This window comes from Vulpes vulpes, chromosome 12, assembly GCF_048418805.1.
Source record: "Vulpes vulpes isolate BD-2025 chromosome 12, VulVul3, whole genome shotgun sequence".
Classification (NCBI taxonomy): Eukaryota; Metazoa; Chordata; class Mammalia; order Carnivora; family Canidae; genus Vulpes; species Vulpes vulpes.
Genome location: NC_132791.1, coordinates 176,667,348 through 176,692,666, shown reverse-complemented (window position 1 = coordinate 176,692,666; position 25,319 = coordinate 176,667,348). Strand labels below are relative to the sequence as shown.

General features: G+C 45.1%; 2 protein-coding genes across 8 annotated transcripts in view; both read right to left on the bottom strand.

The window, feature by feature from the left end:
• Positions 1-25,260, bottom strand: part of CHST6 (carbohydrate sulfotransferase 6) — a 42,256-nt gene extending 16,996 nt beyond the window's left edge. Inside the window, exons 1-5 of one of the 7 annotated variants that reach the window (XM_072731501.1) lie at positions 25,081-25,260; positions 24,814-24,983; positions 11,369-11,497; positions 10,722-10,865; positions 8,840-8,921 (exon numbers count right to left, since the gene is read on the bottom strand). The gene's annotated coding sequence lies outside the window, so the exon portion shown is untranslated. Of the gene's footprint in view, positions 1-2,315; positions 2,950-4,642; positions 4,871-8,839; positions 8,922-10,721; positions 10,866-11,368; positions 11,498-24,813; positions 24,984-25,080 lie in introns of those variants that run through there. The other 6 variants (XM_025993068.2, XM_025993071.2, XM_025993070.2 and 3 more) reach the window with 6 other exon arrangements.
• TMEM231 (transmembrane protein 231) lies at positions 4,963-25,290 on the bottom strand. The gene is made up of 7 exons (XM_025993072.2): positions 25,081-25,290; positions 24,814-24,983; positions 11,369-11,497; positions 10,722-10,865; positions 8,840-8,921; positions 7,187-7,292; positions 4,963-6,825 (listed from the first exon to the last, which is right to left on the bottom strand). The coding sequence occupies exons 1-7, from the start codon at positions 25,217-25,219 to the stop codon at positions 6,645-6,647; spliced, it is 951 nt and encodes a 316-aa protein (XP_025848857.1). The 5' UTR covers positions 25,220-25,290; the 3' UTR covers positions 4,963-6,644.
• Between the last annotated feature and the right edge of the window lie 29 nt (positions 25,291-25,319).

Sequence of the window (25,319 nt, the reverse complement as noted above, 5' to 3'; positions counted from 1 at the left end):
CCCACAGGGACACCTGGGTGGCTCAGTGGTTGAGGGTCTTGCCTTTGGCTCAGGTCGTGATCCCAGGGTCCTGGGATCAAGTCCCACATCAGGCTCCCCACAAGGAGCCTGCTTCTCCCTCTGCCTATGTCTCTGCCTCTCTCTGTGTGTTTCTCATGAATAAATAAATAAAATCTTAAAAAAAAAAACCCCACAAAAATGTATAGAAGAAATCTGGAAGGATGCGTACTAAATATTGGTAGTTATCTTTCTATGGCCAGGTTACAGGTAATTTTTTTCTTCTTAGTGCTTTGCTGCCTTTTCCAGGTTCCAGTCTACGATAGACTTGTATTACCTTGGCAATTATAGAATCATAACATTGGTTACAGGAGGCATGGATAGAATTTGCCTGCTCCAGCTTTCATTGCAGAAGGAAAAGTGCCTGCAAATCCATCTCCCAGCTCACCTGGGTACCAGTGGGCCAGAGTAGGACAGAAGCATGGGCTGGAGAATTACTTCCTATGCACTGAAGGGTATCAAGATCCCCAAGCCCACTGTCACCTGGGAATCCGGCCTAAGCCCAGCCCGGGCCACATCTGCTATCTCTCTGCCAGTGCTAATGAGTGGCTCCGTGGCATTAGCCCGAGGCAGGGAAGCTGGAGTCACACAGGCCAGATGCTGCTGGAGGAAACAGATTTGCTTGCAGGAATCTATTGGGAAATGAAATCAAATTGTCCAGGAAAGGACTCTTAAGTCTCCTTGGCTCCGAGCCACCCTGGGGGCATTTGAGAGCAAGTGAGCAGATAACACAGAACACCTTTCCCTGGCTCTGAATTTTGGGGATCCTCAAAATGCCCTTTGCACAGGACCTAATCATAGAGCCTTACAGCTAGGGAGACTTGAAGCGCAGGGGCTTCCGCCCCCTTTCTGAAGTAACATATGCAGGGGATGGGGGTACGGAGTGCACATTTAGCACATCCTCCTGTGTTTCTCCAGGTGTTGACTGAGTCATCTAATGGGATAATCTGGAACTTCTCTGGTTTATTTTTTAACCTTTTGATTAATTTATTATTTTTTGAGAATTAAATAATTCTTAGAATTCGATTACATTAAAAAAAAAAAAAAAAAAGGAAGGGGCTGTCTTAGAAGATGACTCAAAACACATAACAGCCAGAAGCAGTGTGTGGACGTTGTTTGGATTCTGATTCAAACAAACCAAGGGCAAGAAGATATCTTTGAGGCAGTTGGAAATTTCAACATGGCACGAGTACTAGGTGATATTGAGAAATACCTGTCAGTGCTACTATCGCCATGTGGAATACTCTTATTCATGTATTTCTGTACTTATCTCCCCTTACTAGATTAGAAGCAGGATGCTGTCCCGTGACAGGGAGTAGGAATAGCCCAGTGGCTCATGAACTCCATTTGATCATTGACTGTGTGATCTTGGGCAAGGTACTTAATCTCTTGGCACCTGTTGTTTTATAAAAGGGGGAAATTTTGCCTGGCTGGCTGTCCATAGAGCTTTGTGACTCTTGATCTTGGAGTCATGAGTTCAAGCCTCACATTGGGCTTAGAGCTTACTTTAAAAAAAATAAAATAAAATAAAATAAGAGGAAGTAATATAACCCAAGTCAGGACCTGCTTTGAAGATTCAACGAGTTAATACTATTGCTCAAGCTTTTAGAACAATATCTTGCCACATACTATGCTTGTGTTTGTTCAATCTTTCAAATCCGGGGCTACAGCTATATTCTAGGGATCCCATCGAAAGCTTCTTCATAAGGAAAGCTCAAGAACAACAGCGTGGCCTGGCTGAAGTGACCCAGCATCCTAGCAACAGAATGTGGCAAGCCCGGGCAGGGACAGAACATGCACATGCAAAGTAGCAGCAAATAATGGCTGGAAGACTGGCTTCTGGAGCCAGACGGGTGCAATTTCTGCCTCTGCCCCACTGAGGTGTGACTTTGAGCAAGGCACCCGTCAGGTCTTGGCGCTTCAGCTGGCTCCTTTGTAAAGGCCGCGGTAAGGGCGCCTGCCCCGCGGGTGGGAGAGGGGTAGAAGGGCCGCAGAAGCCTCGGCTCGGCCAACGCTCTGGCGGCCGCACAGCCCCCCCAGCTCCGGTGCCCCGCACACTCCCTCTCGGCCCCCGGCCAAGCCCTTCCGCTCCGCAGGCCTCGGGCATCCCACCCGCAAGGCTCCCGCGCCAGACCGAGAGAGAAGGGAAAGTCACCGTGTGCTGAGGCCGAGAGAGCTCTTCCCTGCTGCCCAAGACCCAGCAGCCGAGACGGGCCCCCAGACTCCGGGCCAGCCGCCTGGCGTCCAAGTTCACTCACCGCGCTGCTCTCCGGATTTCCAGACTGATTCCCCGCCCTTGGAAGCTCGCGGCTCGGGAGTCTGGGATCCCCAGCGGCGACCTCAGGTGAGCAGAAGCCGCAGGAGCGCACCGTGCCCGGCGCCCGGAGCTGCAGGCTCCTTCCCTCGTCCGATCGAATCACCACCCTCCGCTCGCCGCCCAGCCCCGACGGCCCCGCTCCAGGTCGGTGCCCGGCTGGGGGCGCCCGGCGCCGGCAGAGCACCAGGGAACCTACCCCGCAGCGGCCCGGCCCGAGCTGGCGCGGCGCGGGGGCGGCACCTCTCTCCGAGCGCGGCAGGAGCCCCCGACCTCGCCGCCTCCCGGTTCCAGGCTTCGCCGGAGGGTCCGCGGGGGCCGACGTGCTCCGCGGGCTCCCGGGGCGGGTGAGGGGCTCCCGGTGACACCCGCGAGAAGGCTCCGGAGGACGCGCGCCGGGCGGCGGATACCGAGGTCGGAGGCGCCGGGAGCTCTCGGGCTCAGGGGCGGGCACCGGGGCGGGGGGGGGCTCGGCAAACGGGAGGCGTCGTGGGGAGGGCACGGGTGTGCGGCGGCTGGGGGTGCAGTCGCCGGGCAGCGGCCAGACGCACACTCGGGCGCCCCTGCCCGGGCCCCGGACCTCCAGCCCCGCGCGCCCCCGAGCCCCGCGCGCCCCCGGAGCCCCCGAGCCCCGCGCGCCCCCCGCGCCCCCGCGCCCCCCGCGCCCCGCGTGCTGGGTGCTGGGTGCTGGGCGCTGGGTGCCGCCGCCCCGCGCCGCCGCCGGAGGAGAGCGCGCACAATGAGGCGCTTTCAGACGTGGCTGCGGTCCCGGAGCCGGCGGGCGGGAGCCGGGGCGGGAGGGACGGAAGGAAGGAAGGAGCTGGCTGGCCCCCGGCTCCCGCCACCGTCCCCAGCTCGGGGGAGGGGCGCGCCGGGGGCGGGCGCCGGGGGGCCCGGGGAGGGCGGGCGCAGGTGGGCCCGGGCCGGGGAGGACGTCGAAGGGCTCGCGCTCCCTCCCAGCCTCCCGACCCGCCACGAAAGCGGCCTCCCGCGCGCCCCGGGGAAGGAGACCCCCTCCTTGGGCCGGCGTCCCCCGCGCCCTCGGTGCATCCTCGCAGCGAGGCGACTCGGGAGCCAGGCCGCGCCCCAGCCCCGGCCTCGGCGAACCTGCGCCCCGGTCCGAGGCCCTGGGTGCCAGGCGGACGCGCGCGGCCCCCCGCGCAGCAGCCGAGCTGGGACCTGGCGCCAGGCCCGTAGGAGCCGGGCCGGGGTGGCTGCCCCCCTCCGTCCTAGCCTGATGAGCAGGTCCGGATAAATACAGGGTGAGTTTCAGTAAGTAAAGCAGGCCCTCCCCCACCCAGATAGCAAGAGTCCAGGCATCTGAAGAAAGAGAATTCTGACCTCTTGCAGTTCGTGGTGGGATCTAAAAGAAGCCTCTGCTGCTGGGACTATAAATTAGTGCATTCTTTCCAGGATGCGGTTTGGCAACATGAACTTAAATGCTTAAGAACAGCCATAAGCTTTTTGAATTAGCAATTCCTTTCTAGGATTTATCTCTCTCTCTCTCTCTCTTTTTTTTTTTTAAATAGTAGGCTCCACACCCAGCAGGAGCCCATCATGGGGCTTGAACTTAGGACCCTGAGATTAAGACCTGGATGCTTAAACTACTGAGCCGCCCAGGCACCCCTCCAGAATCTATTTTAAGGAAAGAAACGGCAACAAGGATTTATACACAAAGTTCATAGAAGTGTTGTTATTACAGTGAGAAAATTAGAAACAGTACAATAGAAAGACATGTATCAGCATACCAATGGGACGTCTAAGGACAACTTATTTTCTTCAGGTTTCTGTAACTACATTTGCTGCCAATAGGCATTTAGAATTTATCTGGTCAGAAAGAAACAAGACATCTTTAAAAAAGCATGAACATGCTCAGGGGGCACCTGGGTGATTCTGCTTCCACTCAAGTGGTGATCCCTGCAGGGCTCCCTGCTCTAGGGGGCATCTGCTTCTCCCTTTCCCTCTAGCCCTCTCCTTCCTTTCCCTCCCCTCATACTCTCTTAAAAGAATAAATGAAACATTAAAAAAAAAGAAGAAGAAGAAGAAGAAGCATGAATAGGAGGAGAAAGAAAAAAAGAAGACCAAATTTTTAGATGATGGGACCGAAGCAGGGGCTCCGGAGCCTCACTTGAGTCACACAGAAACTGGATAATCATTGTGCAAAATCAGAGATCTCCCCCCATCCCAATCAACAAGTATTCAGTAATTGTTTCAAACCCTGACTTAGCTCTGAGTTACAGCTCTGTTGGTAAAATCCTGTGGATTTCTCACCTTTCTCCCTCTCGCAGGTACATTGTTTCATTCGGGTTCAGAAGCCACCAACATCTGATCTGTAAATAATTCGATATTCACCAGACACAGCTGTAATTTTCCAGCCTGTGTTTTCCACATGCTATGTGGATTCCACCAAAAACTCACATGTACTTGGGGCCAGACCAGGGGACGTTGCCAAAGAGCTAACAAAAGTTCCAAGGTCTTTGGGCAGAGACCTGGCAACACATGGCTGCCGGTGAGTAACGCGGAGAAGTGTGCGCAACCTCTGCCCTCCCCACCCCCTTTCCAAACTCTTCTTGAAAAAGCCACAAGAAACCTTCCGTTTTGAGTATTTTAATTAGAAAGGTAGAAAAAATATCATGGTTCTTTATACAAATTTTGCATTAAAATAATTTAACAAAATGCAAAGCAGTGTTCATCATGTCTTTAGCTCTTTTCCATATCTCATTACCTTTTTGTGATTCAATCCAGAAACCCTTTTTTTCATTTCTATCTTAAGAAAAAAAAAATGCTTAGGTATATAAACAGCCCTAGATATTACAAGAAAAGGCAGAGGGGCCAGTGTTAAGCTATTTTTTTGTGCTTGAATACTTCAAAACAGCTGTTTCCAAAACTTTTATTTTGGTCAGCCTGAAAGAAAAGGTGCTTTGGAAATGACAACTGAATCTCCAAGGTAAACTGCATCATTCACCGAGGAGTATGTTAGCATGGATCAGAGCAGGCATGTCTCGGTGTCAATGATATCTCAGGATCATAAAGTACATCCATTTATCCTTTGAGGACGGTTTGTTTCCTCAAGGCAAGAATGGAGAACTAGTCTTCATGCGCAACAGAGCCGCATTCAGTCGTCCCATCCTACAGACGCTCACTTAGGCAAGAGGGTGAACCTGCTGGACTACTTGACATTCTGCTAATGGCCAGGCCAGATTAAGTTGCCTGGGTGAGCATCCTCTTTATCCCCTTGCTGCACCTTGTGTGTCCGCCCCAAAGCTGCTCATTCTGATGGGCACCCTGTTCCTTCATCAAGGGAAATACAAGTGCTGGGTTTCCCGCTAGCCCTCCAAATAAACTCTGTGGTTGTTGGCAGTGGGAGCCAATACCAACAACAGCTCCTCTGTCACCCACGTCCTTTTCAAGAAAGGGGAGGGCTGTCAAGGAGGAGGAGTGGCAACTGTCCAGGCTGTTGGATGAGGGCCAGAGAAAGAAACTGCGGTTGCAATCCTTACTTCCCCCACTGTTGCCGAGGGGATTGTGAACGAAACAGCACTCTGGCTGAAGCCTGCTGTTCCAGGGGCACAGAAAGGGCGAAAGGCAGGGCAACAAGCCAGTCATGGCAGGGCAGGGATAAAGGGCCCCTCAGCTGAGCTAATAATGATAGACGACTGTCTGTTAGCCGGAGGGCAGGTGGATGGTCCTAGTGTCCTGGAGTCACCCACCCATACACGTGTTCGTGTATGTGCTCTCGGGCGCTTCCAATCTCCCCTTCATGGCCTCTCGGTGCTGGAAACCAAAGTTTTGAGTGGGAAATTCTGATGCTCAGTAGTGGAAAGTGCTACTTACTGATTTGCACATCTCTCACAAGAGAGACCTGAAAAGAGTAAAAAGGGGTTTACAATAGTGGGAAGAAATGCATAGCATGTTTCTCAGTTCAAGAGAGGAAAAGTCTTTGCTCGACTAGAGATGGGATTCTTTCCAAGAGTTCTAAAATGACTGTAGTTGTCTCCTGAAATTGAAGCCTAAGGCAAGGAAAAAAAAAAAAAAGCAAATTATAGCTTTCAGGAACCCTTAGATGTTTCTACAAACTAGTCCTGGGTGAGGTGCTTAGAAAATATGGAATTTGTATAGAGAAAAATGAGAAAGGATTGTGCTTTGTCTCTGATAGGAAAAGCATACACACTGGCACGTGTCCATGGGCTCTCTGCAAAAATTTCTTAAGATGGCAGTTCTCAGACAATAAGGAGGTAGCCAGGGTCCTGCTTAGTTCTCACAAGTGGTCTTCTTATGATAAGTGCTCCTTATATGTTTCTCCCTGGGGCATTACTGCGACAGGGATTGTGGTCACCACCTGATTTTGAAACACAAATCTTTTGATTCTTTCAAACACCCAGAGGAAGATAAGCAGGATACTGACATACTGGATCCAGGCAAACTTGATCATTTCCCAGAATCCTGGTAGATATGTACAGAGAGTTAAGGAGTCCCAGGTGATATTTTCTAAGTGGAAGTTAAACCAAAGGTTTAGTTTAGACGGGAAATGGCAAAAATGTTTCAAATACCCTTAAGATAAAAGGGATGATAAAAGAGGATTAAGATATAAATATGGATGATTTTGACCTGAAGAATTGCCCAGAGAGAAATATGAAGAGGAGGAAATGAGTATTATTCCCCCTGTATGAACGGCAGATGGAGTCATTTGAGCGGGGCCACAATACCATAGCAGTTTCCAATCAAAGGCTTCCCACATCTGTTGCTTTTGGGGATGACGGAGGAACCCTCCTTTTTGGAAACTGAGCTACTGTGGCTCTTTAACTGAAAGGATATGAAATTACTTCTACTGGGTATCGGATGACAGCATTAATGACAAATGGAGCTTCAGCAGCTCTTCCCACCAGCCAGATGGGGTGGGGGTCCATCAGGATGGTGGTTACTGTAATATAAGCAGAAGTTAATCCATGAATGCTCTCTCAATAAAATAATCAGGGCTATAAAAGTACTTTTTGACCTCTCAGGCAAATTCCACACGTTAGAACTTATTCCAAAGAAATGATTCAAAAGGAAAGAGAACTGAATATGCAAAGTTGCTCACAAATTTGTTAAAATACTTGTCAAAATATTTATATTAAAAGGCCCCTGGGTGGCTCAGTCAGTTGAACATCTGACCCTTAATCTCAGCTCAGGTCTTGATCTCAGTGTCATGAGTTCAGGCCCTGTGTACTGGGCTCCATGCTGGGTGTAGAACCTACTTAAAATTTTTTTTGTTAAAAACAGAATGGTGAGGGTGCCTGGGTGGCTCAGTCAATTAAGCATCAAGCATCAACTCTTGGTTTCGGCTCAGGTCATGATCTTAGGGTCGTGGGATCAAACCCTGCATGGACTCTGTGCTCAGCCGGGAGTCCGCTTGAGGATTTCTGTTCCTCTCCCTCTGCCCCTCCACCCACACTCTCTCTCTCTCTCAAATAGATAAATCTTAAAACAAACAAACAAACTTGGAACCGTCTATATATTCTTCTACAATTGCTGAATGGCTAAGTAAAGGAATCCTATACTACCACTAAAAATAATACCAATTAAAACTTTGTAGCAGCATGGGGAAATATTTATATTATGAAGTTCAAAAAAAATTGGATCCTAAAATGTTTCTAAATTACGATAAGAGCTGTATAAAAAAATCTGCTATGGACAAAGACTGGAAGAAATAAACAAAGAAAAGTTGTAGATGAGTGGTTTTGTTTTAAAATTCCTTTAGTCAAAAAAAATAAAAATAAAAAAAAAATAAAATTCCTTTAGTCTTGGAATAATGCCATCAATGCATTACGAAAAAATCAGGAAGAAATACTGGAACTGCAGTCTCCAAACTTGATAAGTATGTGTGTACACATACTTATTCATGATATCATGAATCAAGTATTCATGATATCTTGTTGCCAAGTAATGCTTCAGATGCCTTCAGAGAAAAACCTCAGACCACCAACCAGCCAAACATGCTGAGTCAAACACCTGGGCTGGCCTGAGAGCCTTTCCTCTGTAAGGGATGGACACACTCTGCCTTCCAGCCTAGGCCTTCTGCTCTACCTCCACTGCTTACATGGGGTAAATCACTCACATTCCTTCATTCTATCTGAAAACTAGGGATAACAATTTGTCTTTGGCTTCTTTTGTAGGTATGGTGGGGAGCAACTCAATTATATAAAAAAGGAAACACATCAAGCCAGTGGTGAGATAAATGTGGCACTTAATAAATAAATACGGCACATAAATCAGCACTTACCTGCTAGACTCTTAAGAGTAGTGTGGTGGGGGTAGGGTTGTGGGTCTTTAGATCAGGAGGCAAAGGATAAATCTGGGTAGCTTGTTCCCCTCCCATCACTGAGTATTCACCAGTATTGACACTTTCATCATGACAAGGGCTCCAATGTTCTCACTAATCTGGAAGGTCCTTGAGCAGCGGCTGAATGAACTGTACCTATGACTCACCATTCCTTTCCTGGTAAGCAGCAACAATGTGGGTGAGGTCGTAGTCATAGGCAAAAGGACTGGTCCCGTTGATTACAGATACCTGGGAAACAGCAGGAGGATGTGGGATAAGCCCCTAGCCACTTCTCCACTCCTCTTTCCACCCTTCCACCCACCCAGGCTGATCTCAGGGACCACCCTCTTGTACCTGGTGACCTACTCCTACATAGGTAATCCTTTTTTTACAAATGGAGAGATGGTGACCACCAACCCTTTACCCCCTGCCCACCTTGCAACAATTTAAATTATCTACATTCAGTCTTCTGGTTTTTTTTTTTTTTTTTAAAGATTTATTTACTTTAGAGTGTGAGAGAGAGAGAGCACAAGTGGGAGAGGCAAAGGGTGAGGAGAGAGAAACTCAAGCAGACACTGAGCTGAGCACAGAGTCCAACACAGGACTTGGTATCATGACCCTGAGATCATGACCTGAGCCAAAACCAAGAGTTGGATGCTCAACCGACTGTGCCACCCAGGCACTCCTCAGTCTTCCATTTTACAGAGATAGAAAAAGGGGTCAATATCCACCTTTAACAAGTCTTACAGTTTCTTATAAAATACCCTTTTCTATTCCAAGAGGAGCAATAATTCCTTTGTTTTTTTTTTAAGAGACCATATTTTCAACTCCTTTGTCTTTTTTTTTCTTTTTTCTTTTCTTTTCCTTGGATGCTCTGTAATTTACCACTTTTAAATGTAGAGATGTAAACGTGATCAAGTGCAAATAATAAGCATATTGGATGCTCTGTAATTTACATCTTTTAAATGCAGAGATGGAACTAGGAACTAGGATAAAGCATATTGGATGCTCTGTAATTTACGTCTTTTAAATGCAGAGATGGAACTAGCAAACGATCTTTGGAAGAAGGAAACAATCTCCTGCCTTCTAATATCACGTTCCAATTGATATAATCTAATATATAAACCTTCAAATAACAAGTTTATATGTTATAGCCTCCCCTCCTTTTTATTTAAATTTATATTGACTACAGGTAGAGGGACTATAAATCCATGTATCTGGAATAGATAGAAGTGTCAGGGAAGGGTGGTGCTCAGGGACATTTGAACAGGGACCTGAATGGAGCAAGCTATGCAGTTACCTAGAGCAAGCTATGCAGTTACGTGGCAGAGGGAAAGGTCAATGGGGAAAGCTGGGGGGGAAGGGCAGGAGCTGCTCTGTGGGTTTGAGCAACAGCAAAAGGGCCGGTTTGGCTAGAAAGGAGCAAGGGGGACCATGACAGGACAAGTGGCTGGACAGCTGGGAAACAACAGGAGCAGGCATCTCGTGGGGCAGCTGTGATGGCTGAATGAGATGATAATTTGTGACCTCCTTACTCAGGGCTGGCATACATTATACGCTCCCTAACAGTGGTTAGTATGACTTCCCCAATTAAAAAGACCACTTGGAATATGGCACGTGTGTGCACATACACACCCACAAACAATGAATATTTTAGTTCTTACGGACAGATTTTTGTTCTCTCTCTCTCTTTTAAATACATTTTAATTTTATTTATTTATTCATGAGAGACACAGGCAGAGGAAGAAGCAGGTTCCTCACAGGGAGCCTGATGTGGGACTCAATCCAAGGACCCTGGCATCAGGACCTGAGCCAAAGGCAGCCACTCAACCACTGAGCCACCCAGGCGTCCCTCTTTTTAGATGTAAATATAGGTGTATCTATCTCTAGATTTTGAAAGAATTCATGGCAAGAATTCCTCAGAAATCCTTTTCTGTACCACCCACAGAGAAATGCTATTTCTAACATTCATGTCTCCCTCTTCAAAGAACTTGATAAAACAGTAACATAGAGAAACAAAAAGAGATGGACAATATGAAGCCTCCTTACATTGTATCGGACATCAAGGCCTCCACTGCTCAGAGGCTGCTTCTGCTGCAGCCTCAGCTCTCCATTCACATATAACTGGGACCCTGGCACAGCGAAGGACGATTGGAGAAACGCCATGCTCTGCATCACGAACGTGGACATCCTCTGAAATCATTAGGAGAGACAAGTTCAGGTAGATCTGAAGCCTGTGGGCTCTTGGCATCCCTGTCTGTGGCGGCAGCCTGCCAGCCCCTCAAACACCTGCCTAGCCATACAGGAAGCCCTCTGCCCAGAACCCTCTGAGCTGTCGAAGGCTCACACACATTGATACGACTCCAATGAGAAATCCATGATTTGCCTCAATTAAATTCCAAACTACATCTCAGAAAAGAGTCTTCTGCAGCATGGATTTTCCTAGAAATCAGAAAGAGGGCTCAGTTCTATTAACAGACACGGGGCACCTGGGTGGCTCCATGAGTTAAGCATCTGTCTTTGGCTTAGGTCATGATTCCAGGGTCCTAGGATCGAGCCCTGTTTCGGGCTCCCTGTTCTATGAGGAGTCTGCTTCTCCCTCTCCCTCTGCTCCCCCCCCCCTTTCAAATAAATAAATAAAATCTTTAAAAAAAGACAAAAAGGCAGGGACGGGCTTCCCTAAGGAATAGACTCACGTGCAATTGATAGGAGAAAGTCAGGATGAGCTGTACACCAAGAACATGCTCCGTGGACTGCAGAGGAAGCTCCAGTTTAAAATGCAGCATGTCCATTTTCCCATCCTGGTTCCTGTCTTCTTCTCTAGTCTAGGAAACCCAAAGAGAGCCAGTGACCCTGGTCCTTCAGAGACCTGGCTAAAATCCACAGTACCCGCTGTACACAGTAACCCACTGTTCTGCTACACAGAGTATTTATCTCCCTCACCGAAAGAAAAAAAAGAAATAATACATGGGTATAAGTGGATCAATATCGGGGAAAGATACTGCTGGATATATGCTGGATATATGCTGGAACCTGAACTTCATAATCATGCTTCTCAAATATTCAAGGGTCATACTGAACAGGAGGAGCTCGGAGGCAGCAAGAAAAACACCTGATGGCATATATATATGTGTGCTTGTTTGTTTATTTTAGTTGTTTCCTTCAATCTTTTGCGTTTTGTTGCTGGTGTTTTCTTTTTAATTTAGAAACATGTCTGAGGGCAGCCCCCGTGGCTCAGCGGTTTAGCGCTGCCTTCGGCCCAGGGCCTGATCCTGGAGTCCCAGGATCGAGTCCTATGTCAGGCTCCCTGCATGGAGCCTGCTTCTCCCTCTGCCTGTGTCTCTGCCTCTCTCTCTCTGTGTCTCTCATGAATAAATAAAATCTTAAAAAAAAGAAAAATAAATAAAAAAAATAAAATCTTAAAAAAAAGACAGAAACATGTTTGAGTTTGTAGAGAATATTTAAATAAATCTATTGCTCTAGAAGTCATTTTTTTTTTAATAAAAAAGAAATGTATCCTAATCATTATACATTCATCTCCCAAGCAGACTCAGGAGAAAACCACCAAACTCTATTTTAATTTTTTCCACCACAAGTGTCTTTGCCCTCAGACTATTGATACTGGAACTCATTCTCACTGACATCAGGGCTTGAAAGCCTCGTGCATCTTTTAGTACCAATCAATACAATTAAAGAGAAACCTAAATAAAATCAGCAAGTCATGAAAACCACACAGATGGTTTATAAACTATGTACACGAAGGTAGGGAAAATAGAGATCTAAGCACAAAAACTACAAATGACAGCTCACAAAAATCACCAGAATCCAGTTTTACTACCCATAGTTGGACCTCATATTGATCCTAAAATGACTAATAGGAGTCATGTCACTGAAGTATGATCACTGGGGACATGATTCCTCGGGACAGCTCTGGATCCTGTTGCTACAACTGATCCTACTCCTCTGCAGGGTCCCAGAAGTGTTCTACTATGGCAAATCAACATTCCCATTGGCATACTCTGTGAATGGATTCACAGTTGCTTTCCACTGTTGTTATTATTATGCAAGGAAGCCATTCTTTGTTCTTTTTCGGGCTCCTAAGGTTGTTTGAGATGGAGCTATCTCAGTTTTCAGGACCTTTTAATCATGTCTTTCCTTCCAGACAATAATGTCCTTATCCTAGGCCTTGTTTTAGAGAAACCTACCCTTTCTCTTCTGTTGGATTCTGTTTTCTCTGTCCTGTTCCATCAGCTTCACAGGTGTAGGGGAGGGAGATTTGTTACCAGGGCTGATGATCAAGTTACGGAGGCAATTATGTATGAGCAACTATGAGTAGGATGGAAAAGAGGCTGCCTTGTCTTCCTGTGAATTTTCTTCAGTTGGGAAGACTTGCAAGACAAAGTCAGGTTCACTCTCTGTAGTGGATCCATGGCTTCTGGATCTTTAGGGTTGGACAGGAAGACAAAGATCAAATGTCTTACCTTGCAAGACAGGATAGTGGCCGGGGTGGGGGGGGTGGCGGGGGTTGTCAGAAGAATCCAGACCCCAACACAGCGTGAGAGAAATGCATTTTTTTCATTTGACATTTACAATAAGCCTGAGGTAAGCAGAGCAAGTATTATCCCCATTGTATGGATGAGAAAATTGAGGTACAGGGAGATTGAAGGATTTATTGGGCATGGCTAGTAATGGTAAAGATTTGAAACCATGTCTTTGACTTCAAATCTGGTCCTCTTTCCAGGACTAAAATGTCTAGACTTAAAAACAACAACAAACCCTCAAGGAGAAGATGTTGGTAGGACAAATCTTTTTGCAAAAAGCCAGCATCAAAAGTTTGAGAGCAAGTCAGTAAGTATATTATTTGTGCACATATTTTCACTCCACGTTCACACAGGATAGATATCTGGCACAGCACCATAAGTAGGGTATGCTTGTTAAATTTACTCATTACTCTGTCAAGTATTTGTTTAAGGGCTTACTACATGCCAGGCACTGTCAGGTGCTGGAAATACAATGGCAAACAAAATAGACAAATTCCTTACCCTAATGGGGCTTACATTCCCAGCCAGGGAGGCGGAAAACAGATCAATAAACAAATAAATGTGATAAGTACCACAAAGAGAAAGGAAGCAGGCTTCAATTAAAGAATGACGCGGTATAATTTCACAGCCATTCGTACAGAAAATATTCAGGAGGATCTGACTGTGGGAGGCTGGAATGAAGTGAGATGAAGAGGCACAGATACATCTAGGGGAAGGGTGATCCCTGCGGACAGAGCGCACCTGCTCTGTGCTCTACGCAAAGTGGGCAAAGTGGGTCAGTGCTTATGGGAACGACAAGGCCAGTGCAGCCGAGTGAGTGAGGAGGAGGTGGAAGCAGAGGCCAAGGTAGTCATGTGGTGAAGGATGATGCAAACACTGCATTTCCCACAAGTGCCCATTGCCAGGTCCAGCTCTCACCCCACAGGGCTGGCAGGGTGGGCTATGTTTCTATGCCAGCACTCGGACCACTGATGAAATCCACTCCTTTGTTCCATGTAGTTCAAATCAAGCTTAACACATGTACAAGTTACAAAGACAGGCATTCGGAGAACTAATCATTCTTTAACACAATTCAAGGTTAGTATCTAAAACCCAATTGGGGTGTTTGGCTAAGAGAATTCGTAAGTTATATTGGCCCCTTATTTTTATAAGGCAGATATACAACTGGAGCAATTTTTATATCCACTGATTGTCCCATCTGATTCCTCTGCATATCCCAGTTCTAGTAATAATTAGCAATATTTAGAGATATTTATTATTTATTTATTTATTTATTTATTAAAGATTCTATTTATCCATTCATGAGAGACACAGAGAGAGTGAGAGGCAGAGACACAGGCAGAAGAAGAAGCAGGCTCCACACAGGTAGCTTGATGCGGGACCCCAACTCAGGACTCCGGGATCACACTCTGGGCCAAAGGCAGAGGCTCAACCACTGAGCCACCCAGGTGTCCCTATTTAGAGATCTTTATATAGTTATGCTGAGGCTAAGAGATGGTTTGGGGCCCAGTGCCAAAACTGGGGCTAGGACTGAGATTTCAGGCTCTATTATGTGTTCCTTCTATAATAACCCACAAGAACCCGACTTCAAAGATTTCTGGGAGTTAAAGCAGGTAATCCTTTAGGATATATGTGAAACCAATACTAATATACTAGATGAGATCAATGTAGGCATTGGCAGGTTTGGTCAATTCTCATCAGTCAGCCTGGATCCATCTGGGTGCAAGGTGGAAGACAGAAACTAAAATAAGCAATAACTTTAGGGGATCCCTGGGTGGCTCAGCAGTTGAGTGCCTGCCTTCAGCCCAGGGCATGATTCTGGAGTCCCGGGATCGAGACCCACATCAGGCTCCCTGCACGGAGCCTGCTTCTTCCTCTGCCTGTGTCTCTGCCTTTCTTTGTCTCATGAATAAATAAAATCTTTTTTTAAAAAAATAAACAATAACTTTAATGGAGGGAGTTTAATATAGGGGATAATTAGTAACTAGGGTATTAGAGGACCAGAAAGGCAGGAAGGGAATTATGTGGTAACATGCAGAGGGTGATGGCAGGATGGAGGTCTGTGCCTAGAGCTGGAGAAGGAAGGGAAGGGACCAGTGTTACCTCATGGAGCTGAGCCAGACCACAGAAACCTAGACAAAGAACCCACTAGAGGGAGTAAGGCTGAAGGAGACTTTCTCCTTCCTGTTTGCATCAGTTCCTCATCCCACACCACCCTCTCCCTCCCCTCCACCCCTATGAATGGTTCTTCACTCTGGTTGCAGTTTTTTCCAACTTCCAGAAGCAGGCTCATCATACCTCCTACAGGTAGGACCTCAAGAGCCAGTGGGTGAAGGGGAATGTGGTTTTCAGCAACTCAGCGTGAGGTAACAAAGGAGCATATAGGAGAGTGGGTTTGGAGCTGGAACAAGATTCACTAACCTGCATACCATGTGACTGTAAGAGTTACTGTAAACTTAATCACTGCCATTGTTTCCAGAGTGCTCTGACTTGCAAAGTATTTGATGGTTTGTTGGAATTTTGTTAGGATCTTGTTTGTTTTCATAACTTTTATGCTTTCGAGTCACATTCTTTTATTAAAAGTTAATGTCTTCATTTTTTATAAGATTTTTCTTTTAAGTAATCTCAACATGCCACATGGGGCTCGTACTCACAACCCCTAGATTAAGAGTCGCAAACTATACTGACTGAGCCAGCCAGGTGCCTCAAGGTTAATTAATTAATTTAAAATATTTAATTTATTTATTTATGAGAGATACACAGAGAGAGAGAGGCAGAGACACAGGCAGGGGAGAAGCAGGCTCCATGCAGGGAACCCGACGTGGGATTCGATTCCGGGACTCCAGGATCACACCCTCGGCTGAAGGTAGGCGCTAAACCGCTGAGCCACCTGGGCTGCCCTATTTATTTATTTATAAAGATTTTATTTATTGATTGATGAGAGATGCAGAGAGAGAGGCAGAGACATAGGTAGAGGGAGAAGCAGGCTCCCTGTGGGGAGCCAGATGCAGGACTTGATCTTAGGACTATGGAATCACGACCTGAGCCAAAGGCAGATGCTCAACCACTGAGCCACCCAGGCACCCCTAATTTCTTATTTTATACCAGTGTCTATTTTACTATATACTTGTCATCATTGGTGTTTCATTTTTTTCTTTTAATGTTGAAAATACTCTTTGGCATCAGTCTTTGAGTCTCCAACAGAGTAAGGACCAATACTTCATGGCTCCTAGACTCATCAAATCCTTGCTACCTGTATTTCAATGAATCTAAGATACTATCAATTATAAAATGCATCATTACTTTATATGCCAACAGAAAAGCAAAATACTTCTTTAAATTATGACACAATGCTTTCTAATTACTGAGAGCATTTCCTTTATACTTATTAAAAGCTTTTAGATTCTAGGTATATTTATATTAGATCATATTTATTGCACATAAAAATATAAGCAAAATAAATTGATCTAGGGATTCCTAAAACTTCTTTCCATTGTGATTCTTTTGCATCACTTTATGACCCAATGATATCCATACTTTTAAGACTTTATTTATTTATTCATGAGAGACACAGAAAGAGAGAGAAGCAGAGACACAGGCAGAGGGAGAAACAGGTTCCATGCAGGGAGCCTGACGTGGGACTCGAGCCTGAGACTCTAGGATCATGCCCTGGGCTGAAGGTGGTGCTAAACTGCTGAGCCACCTGGGCTGCCCGATATTCATACTTGTCTACGTAATTTTGTCCTTGAGGCCATCAAGCATATTGGAGATACAACATTTTTTAAAAAATCCATAAACGGAACTAAATCCATTGGTCTGGGCTCTTAAGAAGGCTTTTGGAGTGCCTGGATGGCTCAGTTGATTAAGCACCCAACTCTTGATTTCAGCTCAGGTCATGATCTTGGGATCCTGAGATGGAGCCCCATGATGGGCTCCATGCTCTGCATGGAGTCTGCTTGAGGTATCCTTTTTCTCTCTCCCTCTGCCCCTCCTCTGACTGAGTCATTTGGTTTTGCTCAACATTTGGTTTTCATGGTTAAAATAATGTGAAAATTGTATCTTAGACACGACGCTCTCCACTCTTCTTGCATCCTCCTATAGCCTTCAGCCCCCATAGTTTCTAGGTCCACACATGCCTTAAAGAGCTAAATCAGGCTTGTTGAAGGGGCTGGTCACCTTGTGCTTTTTTTCTTCTGTCCTTAACAACAGCAACAATATGAAACTCGGATTTATAAAGCATTAAAAGCACAGGGACTTTAGAGATGCTGTCCAAGGTGAGCTGATTAAAGCAGAAGGAAGGCTATTTTTGGCTTCTGAGGCATTTTCCCAAATTAGCAACCACAAAGCCACTCCCAAGTATTTGGTCAAACCTTGACCTAAAAGCACTGCTTCCCTGGTCTCCTGTGGAGTTTCTTAGACAGGCTGTAGTTAGTCTAGCCTGTTGGGATTTGGCGGGGGGGGGGGGGGGCATTTGTTGCAATAAGAGTTAAGAGTATATGATATAGAATGACAAACCCTTGTGTTATAGTCTTGACTGTTCAATTAAGAACTAGGCAAATGGGGGATCCCTGGGTGGCTCAGCGGTTTGGCGCCTGCCCTTGGCCTATGGTGCAGCCCTGGAGTCCCAAGATCAAGTCCCACGTCGGGCTCCCAGCATGGAGCCTGCTTCTCCCTCTGCCTGAGTCTCTGCCTTTCTCTCTCTTACTCTCTCTAAGTCTATCATGAATAAATAACTAAATAAATCTTAAAAAAAAAAAAAAAAGAACTAGGCAAATGGGCAGCCTGGGTGGCTCAGTGGTTTAGCGCTGCCTTCTGCCCAGGGTGTGATCCTGGAGACCCAGGATTGAGTCCCACATTGGGCTCCCTGCATGGAGCCTGCTTCTCCCTCTGCCTGTGTCTCTGCCTCTCTCTCTCTCTGTCTCTCTGTCTCTCATGAATAAATAAATAAAATCTTAAAAAAAAAAAAAGAACTAGGCAAATGATGTCACTTCTCTGAGGGGTATAACCTCTACATCACATGGTTACTATGCAGATTAAAGACATAATATATGTAAAAAAAAATTAAGGGCTAACACTTAGTGATTATCACAGGCCAAGTTCTCTGTAAAGGACTTTAAATGTATTATCTAATGATAAAATGCCTAGCATATGCCTGAAACAGTAATTTTTTTTTTAATTTTTTTTTCTGAAACAGTAAATTAACAATAATTTTTATTACTATGGCTTGTAAGTTTATCACCAGGGGATCACCTACCTGTTTAAAACAAAATTGAAACATAATCCACATACCATAAAATTACAGAAAATATAGTTTGTTAGATTTTAGGATTTCATGAAATTGTACAACTATCACACCTATCTAATTCAAATTTCAAAACATTTTCATCATCCAAAAAAGAAACCCTATGCTCATTAGCAGTCACTACCCATTTCTCACCACCCCCAATTCACCAACCCCCTGGAACCCCTGTCTCTACAGATTTGACTCTTCTGAACATTTCACATAAATGGAATCATAAACTGTGCTACCTTGTGGCTTCACTTAGCATGTTTTAAAGGTTCATCCATGCCATAGCATATGATTCCATTTCTTTTGGTGGCTGAATAACATTCCATTATATGGCTATAACCCATTTTGTTTAACCATTCATTGATGGACATTTGGGTTGTTTCTACTTTTCTGCTATTAGGTATAAAGCTGTTATGAACATTTGCGCACGAGTTTTTGTCAGGTCTTCAATTCTCTTGGGTACACATATACCTAGGAGTGAAAGTGTTAGAAAATACCTTAATTCCATGTTTCACTTTTTGAGGAACTGCAAACTATTTTCCAAAGCAGTTATGTCATTTTATATACTTACCTCTTTTTAAAATTATTTATTAATTTATTCATCACACACACACACACACACACACACACACACACACACACACGGGTGGGGGCAGAGACACAGGCGGAGGGAGAAGCAGGCTCCATGCAGGAAGCCTGATGTGGGACTTGATTCTGGGACTCCAGGATCACACCCTGGGCTGAAGGCAGGCGCTCAACCCCTGAGCCACCCAGGTGTCCCCTTACCTGCTTTTAAATTTTCATTGTTTTTTTGTTTGTTTTTGCCTTACTTGTAAATTTTTCCTTTAAAAATTATTGCCATTATGGGGCTCCTGGCGGGATCAGTTGACTGAGCATCCAACTCTTGGTTTCAGCTCAGTTATTGATCTCAGGTGAGATCAAGCCTGGCATAGAGCTCCATGCTCAGCATGGAGTCTGCTTGAGATTCTCTCCCTTTCCTGTTGCCTTTCCCCCTGTTCATGTGCTTTTTTTTTCTCTCTCTCTCTCTCAAATAAATGAATCTTTAAAAAATTATTGTCATTGGGCAGCCCGGGTGGCTCAGCGGTTGAGCGGTTGAGCGGTTGAGAATGTACTACATTCTCATGGTACAAAATTTAAAAAGTACAAAAGGATATATAGTAAAAATGTTTCTCCCCCACCCTAACCTCAGCCACTTAGTTCCTTCCACAGAGCAATAAGTGTTGTCAGAAAGAGTAAGAGCATGCATGTACATATATGTATACATATCCATACACATATTTTATTTTTTCTATTATTTTTATACGAATGGAAACATACTATATACAATTTTTGTTTTTTATACTTATCAGTTTCTTTTGGAAGTAATTCCACATCAATATATAGAGATCTACCTCATAAAAAAAAAAAAAAGGCTATGCAACATTCATTCCACTGGGTAGAAGTACCACAATTTCTCTGATGAATCTTCTATTACTATATTAGTTACTTATGTTATAACAATGCTGCAAATGCAACTTTTTATGCATGTCATTTCACGTGTGTGCACAAATCTTTGGATACCTTACTATAAGTGGAAGCAAGCACATGCATTTGTAATTCTGATAAATATGGACAAATATTCTTTCAAAGAGGTACATCAATCTACAGTACCACCAGTGATATACACAAATGGTCACCAGTTTTCCTATGTCTTGACCATGGTGCTGTCAGACTTCAAGCTTTGCCTATTTGATATATTTTAAAAATGGCACCGATACATTCTTTGCATTTCTCTAATAATGAGTGTGACTTCATATGTTTAAGAGTCATATGTGGTTTTTTTTTCTTTGAACTGTTTACATTCTTTGCCCATTTTTCTATTGGTAGTTGGCCTTTTATTTATAGACCTATAGGCACTTTATGTTAGGAAAATGAGCTTTTCACAAGTGATACAAATGATAAAGCTTTTTTCCTAGTTGTCATTTGTGTTTTGATTGTGCTTATGGTTTTACCATGCCAATAATTTTTTTAAAAGATTTTATTTGAGAGAGAGAGAGAGAGAGTGCACAAGTCGGGGTTGGGGGGAGGCAGGAGGGAGACTCCCCAGTGAGCAGGAAGCCCTATCCAAGACTCAATCCCAGTACCCTAAGATCATGACCTAAGTCAAAATCAGTTGCTTAACCTATTGAGCCACCCAGGCATCCCTATTCCATATTTTAAATTGAATAGGTCAAGACCTATCTGGACATTAATTCTAATGTATAGTCTAAGCATTGGCTCCATCTTAACTTCCCATTTTATCGTACAAGTCATCTTTCACTACTGATTTTAAAATGCCACCTTCATCATATTTGAGTCCTTTTCTATATTTTTTATACAAGTTCCCCAAACCACACTGCTTTACTTATTATGGCTTTAAGGTACAGTTTAATATCTGGGAGAGCTATTCTGCTTGTATTACCCTTCTCTTTCTCCTAGAATTTTTCCTTCTTTGTCGATATGGCTGTCTGTACCCCCAAATTGTCATGTTTTCATTGAGGATGCATTAAAATTATAGATTAAGCAAAGGAGGATATATTCATGCTGTCAAAATATGACAGAGATTACCATTTATCTTCTTTGTGCCATTCATCAGTCTTTTTAAATTTTACTCATAAAGATCCTGCACATTTATTTTCTAAAAATGTTTGTTTGTTTATTTATTTAAGTAGGCTTTATGCCCAGCCTGGAACCCAATGCTGGGCTTGAACTCATGGCTCTGAGATCAAGACCTGAGCTGAGATTAAGAGCTGGATGCTTAATTGACTGAGCCACCCAGGGACCCTCCTTTAGAAACATTTTTTTTTTTTTTTTTAAAGCACACATTTCAGGATGCCTGGGTGGCTCAGCAGTTGAGGGCCTGCCTTCAGCTCAGAGCTTAATCCTGGAGTCCTGGGATCGAGTCCTACATCGGACTCCCTGCATCAAGCCTGCTTCTCTCTCTGCCTATGTCTCTGCCTCTCTCTCTCTCTCTGTGTCTCTCATGAATAAATAAATAAAATCTTTTTTTTTTTTTTTTAAAGCAGGGCAGCCCCGGTGGCCCAGTGGTTTACTTTTTTTTTTTTTTAAAGATTTTATTTATTTATTCATAGAAATGCAGAGAGAGAGAGAGAGAGAGAGAGAGAGAGGCAGAGACACAGGCAGAGGGAGAAGCAGGCTCCATGCAGAGAGCCCGACATGGGACTCCATCCAGGGTCTCCAGGACCACGCCCTGGGCTGCAGGTGGCGCTAAACCGCTGCGCCACGGGGGCTGCCCCCCAGTGGTTTAGCACCACCAGGGTGTGATCCTGGAGATGGAGTCGCAAGTCCAGCACCCTGCATGGAGCCTGCTTCTCCCTCTGCCTCTCTCTCTCTCTGTCATAATAATAATAATAATAATAATAATAATAATAATAATAATAAATAAAGAAATAAAAAAATTAAAAAAGCATACATTTCTTGTTAAACTTATTCCTAATGAGTTTATCCTTTGGGGTTGCTGTTGTACTTCCACTATAACTTCTAGCTCATTTGTTTGTATCTCAAGATTTCAAAATATTCTCAAACCAAGAGCTCACTAGGAAGAAAGCAAATCATATACTGAAAAAGAACACAGACGAAATAGTTCATGGATTACTTATAGATACTGGCCTAGAACAGAGGAAAAAGACTAAGAAAAAGGAGCTTTGGTTTTGTGTTTTATAGTGTAAAATCTGCCCTATTAAAAATGATTAATAATTTTGGGCACCATATAAATACAGGTATGGTTGGTTGGTTTCGTGGATCAAAAATTGACACACAGACACTAGAACATGGGCAGTGGTCTCAAGGGAGTAGTTCCTGGTTATGGAGATCAGAGCCTAACTAACTAGCAGTCCAACTGGAGAACCAAACAGTTGTAGTGGATGAACAAATGAATGAACCCTAATGCTCTCTCCTTGCTTTCACGATTACTTTAAGTTTTCATTTTATTTATTTATTTGAGAGAGAGAGAGGGCACACTTAGACTCAAGTAACCTGAGAGTATGATAGAGAGGAATACTCAAATGTAATGGAAAAAAAAAAAAACCCAAAAACTTCTAACAAAAACTTAAAAGACAGGTAATGCTAACCTAAGGAAAACTAAGAAGGGGCGCTTGGATGGCTCAGTTGGTTGAGCATCAGACTCTTGATTTCAGCTCAGGTCATGATCTCAGGGTTGTGGAAGCGAGCACTGCCTCCTCCCAGTGTGGAGCCTGCTTAAGATTATCTTTCTTCCACCTCCCTCCCTCTGCACCACCCCGCTCTGCTCGCACTCTCTCTCTCTAAAAAATAATAAATTAAATAAATTTTAAAAATTTAAAATAATAATAATAAAGTACCTCTTTTGTTTGGAATAAAGAAAACCTTTGCTTCCACTTTTGGAAAGGAAACCCATGCATGCAGAACACCAGAAATACTGTGAGTATACCGTGAAAAGCATACCTTGACACAGCCCCTTTCCATAGTCACACTTCCCCACAGGCATTATCATCTCAAGAATGAAAATGGGCAACAGGTCATGATTAGAGAGGAGTTATTGAGGGAAATTTGTCTCCTACTCCAGTTTTACTTTTTAAAATCATTTGAAAAGATCTGATCCAGAGCAGCCCGGGTGGCTCAGTGGTTTAGCACCACCTTCAGCCCAGGGTGTGATCCTGGAGACCCGGGGTTGAGTCTCACGTCGGGTTCTCTGCATGAAGCCTGCTTCTCCCTCTGCCTGTGTCTCTAAGTAAAATAAAGTAGAATCTTGTTCACTGCAGTATGCTCTTTAATAGTGAAAAAAGTAAAATCCTGGGATGCCTGGGTGGCTCAGAGGTTGAGCGTGTGCCTTTGTCTGAGGGCATGATCCTGGAGTTTTGGGATGGAGTACCCACATCAGTCTGTCTGCATGGAGCCTGCTTCTCCCTCTTCCTGTATGTCTCTACCTCTCTCTCTGTGTGTCTTTCATGAATAAATAAATAAAATCTTAACAAAAAAAAAGAAAGAAAATAGTAAAAGCCCATCATGAACCCACCAACAGGGAACTAGTTAAATCCATTAATTTTTCCCTATAATGAAAATTTTATGCAGATCTTTAAAAGAATAAGATTAATAAGTGTACATATATCAAACTCAAACTTTAATTTTATGTCATTATATATACCTGTAAGTCTTTAATATTTTACACTTAGGTATTATATATTTTATATGCATTTTTATAATCAGAAAAATCAGGAAAAAAGTAATCTGAACTGTATTTTGTTTGTAGTTATTCATATGACCAATCAGATGTAAAAAAATTTTTTTTCGGAGCACCTGGGTGGCTCGTTGACTGCGTGTCTGCCTTTGGCTCAGGTCATGATCCCGGGGTCCTGGGATCGAGTGGGCACTGGGCTCCCTGCAGGCAGCCTGCTTCTTCCTCTGCCTGTGTCTCTGCCTCTCTCTCTGTGTCTCTCATGAATAAATAAAATCTTAAAAAAAATTTTTTTTTCACTTAATTGCTAAAAAAAGTCTGAATTTTTTTTCAGCTACACAAGTTGCCTTGTAGATCAATCATTTCTGAGATATGCAAAGAGATTCAGCTTTGGAAGAAGAAAAAGTAGAATTTTCATACTTCTAGAGGAAAATGTTTTCAGAAATGAGCAGAAAGGTAACGATTGCAAAGGAAGTACTCACTCATCCTGAACCAAATTCTAAATTAAAGACAGTAAAACGCCTCCTTTTCATCGCGGACAACTGCAAGATGAGCAGCATCTAATTCTACAAGCTCAGAGAGGCGGGACTGGGATCCAAGCACATTCTGGGTAGATCGCTGAACCAATCAGCGCCTCGGTTTCCACGTGTTAGGTCTGCATAAAAATGCATGTCCAACCAGTCGGTGCTCTGATGCACAACTGCACCGAAAAATTGGGGTAATTAATAAGAACAGCACTCGGCCCTCGTGACTCCTGAAGAAAGTTTCGCGACCACGCACTCAGCAGGCCAGGCCCACGGAAATGAGGAGGGCCAGAGACAGGCCATCCCCAGGCTCCTGTAGGACACATGGTGACAGCAGGGGCTAACATTCTTGGGGGCTGTGGACGGCTTGGAGAGGAGTGAAACAAGAGTCACTTCCCGGGGAATTAAATCTATGCCCAAGCCCACGCGTCTCTGTACACAACCTCCGTGGGTTCAGGGACCCCCACACCCAAGCTGGGCTTCCCACGGCCGGGGCTGGTCGCCCTCTCCCCGCTCCCCCGTCCCCCCCGCCCAGTCCCGGGAGCCCTCTAGGCCCCGGGCGGGAACCACGCACCGAAACCAGCGGGACGCGCAGGTGATCCCCCTGCAGCCGGTTGAAGGCGGGGAAGGTGCTCCAGGCGAGGAACCCGCCTCGCTCGGGTCCCAGTAAGGCCACGAACAGCACCTGGTGCTGGAAGCGCACGGTCGGCTGCTCCTCGTAACTGCTCCGCTTCAGCCAAAACCCTGCGGGGGAGAGGGCGGCGGACAGCAGGTCAGGAGGGCGGGCGCGGGCGCAGCCGGCCGCGGGGAGCTGTGCGCGCAGCGGCCGCGAGCAGCTCACCGTGGCTCCGGAAGGCCACCAGCAGGGGCGGGATGTAGGTGAGCGCGGCGGCCAGCAGCAGGAACAGCGCGGCCTTGGAGCAGAGCCCCGCGCGGTAGCCGCGCTCCACCGGGTGGGAGAAGAGCTCGTAGAGCGCCATGACCGCCTCGCGGATTCCGGCCGCTCGCCGGGGGGCCCTACGCGGTTCGCGAGGGAGGACCAAGTTTGGCTTCTCCTGGTTGCCATAGCTCGGTCTCCAC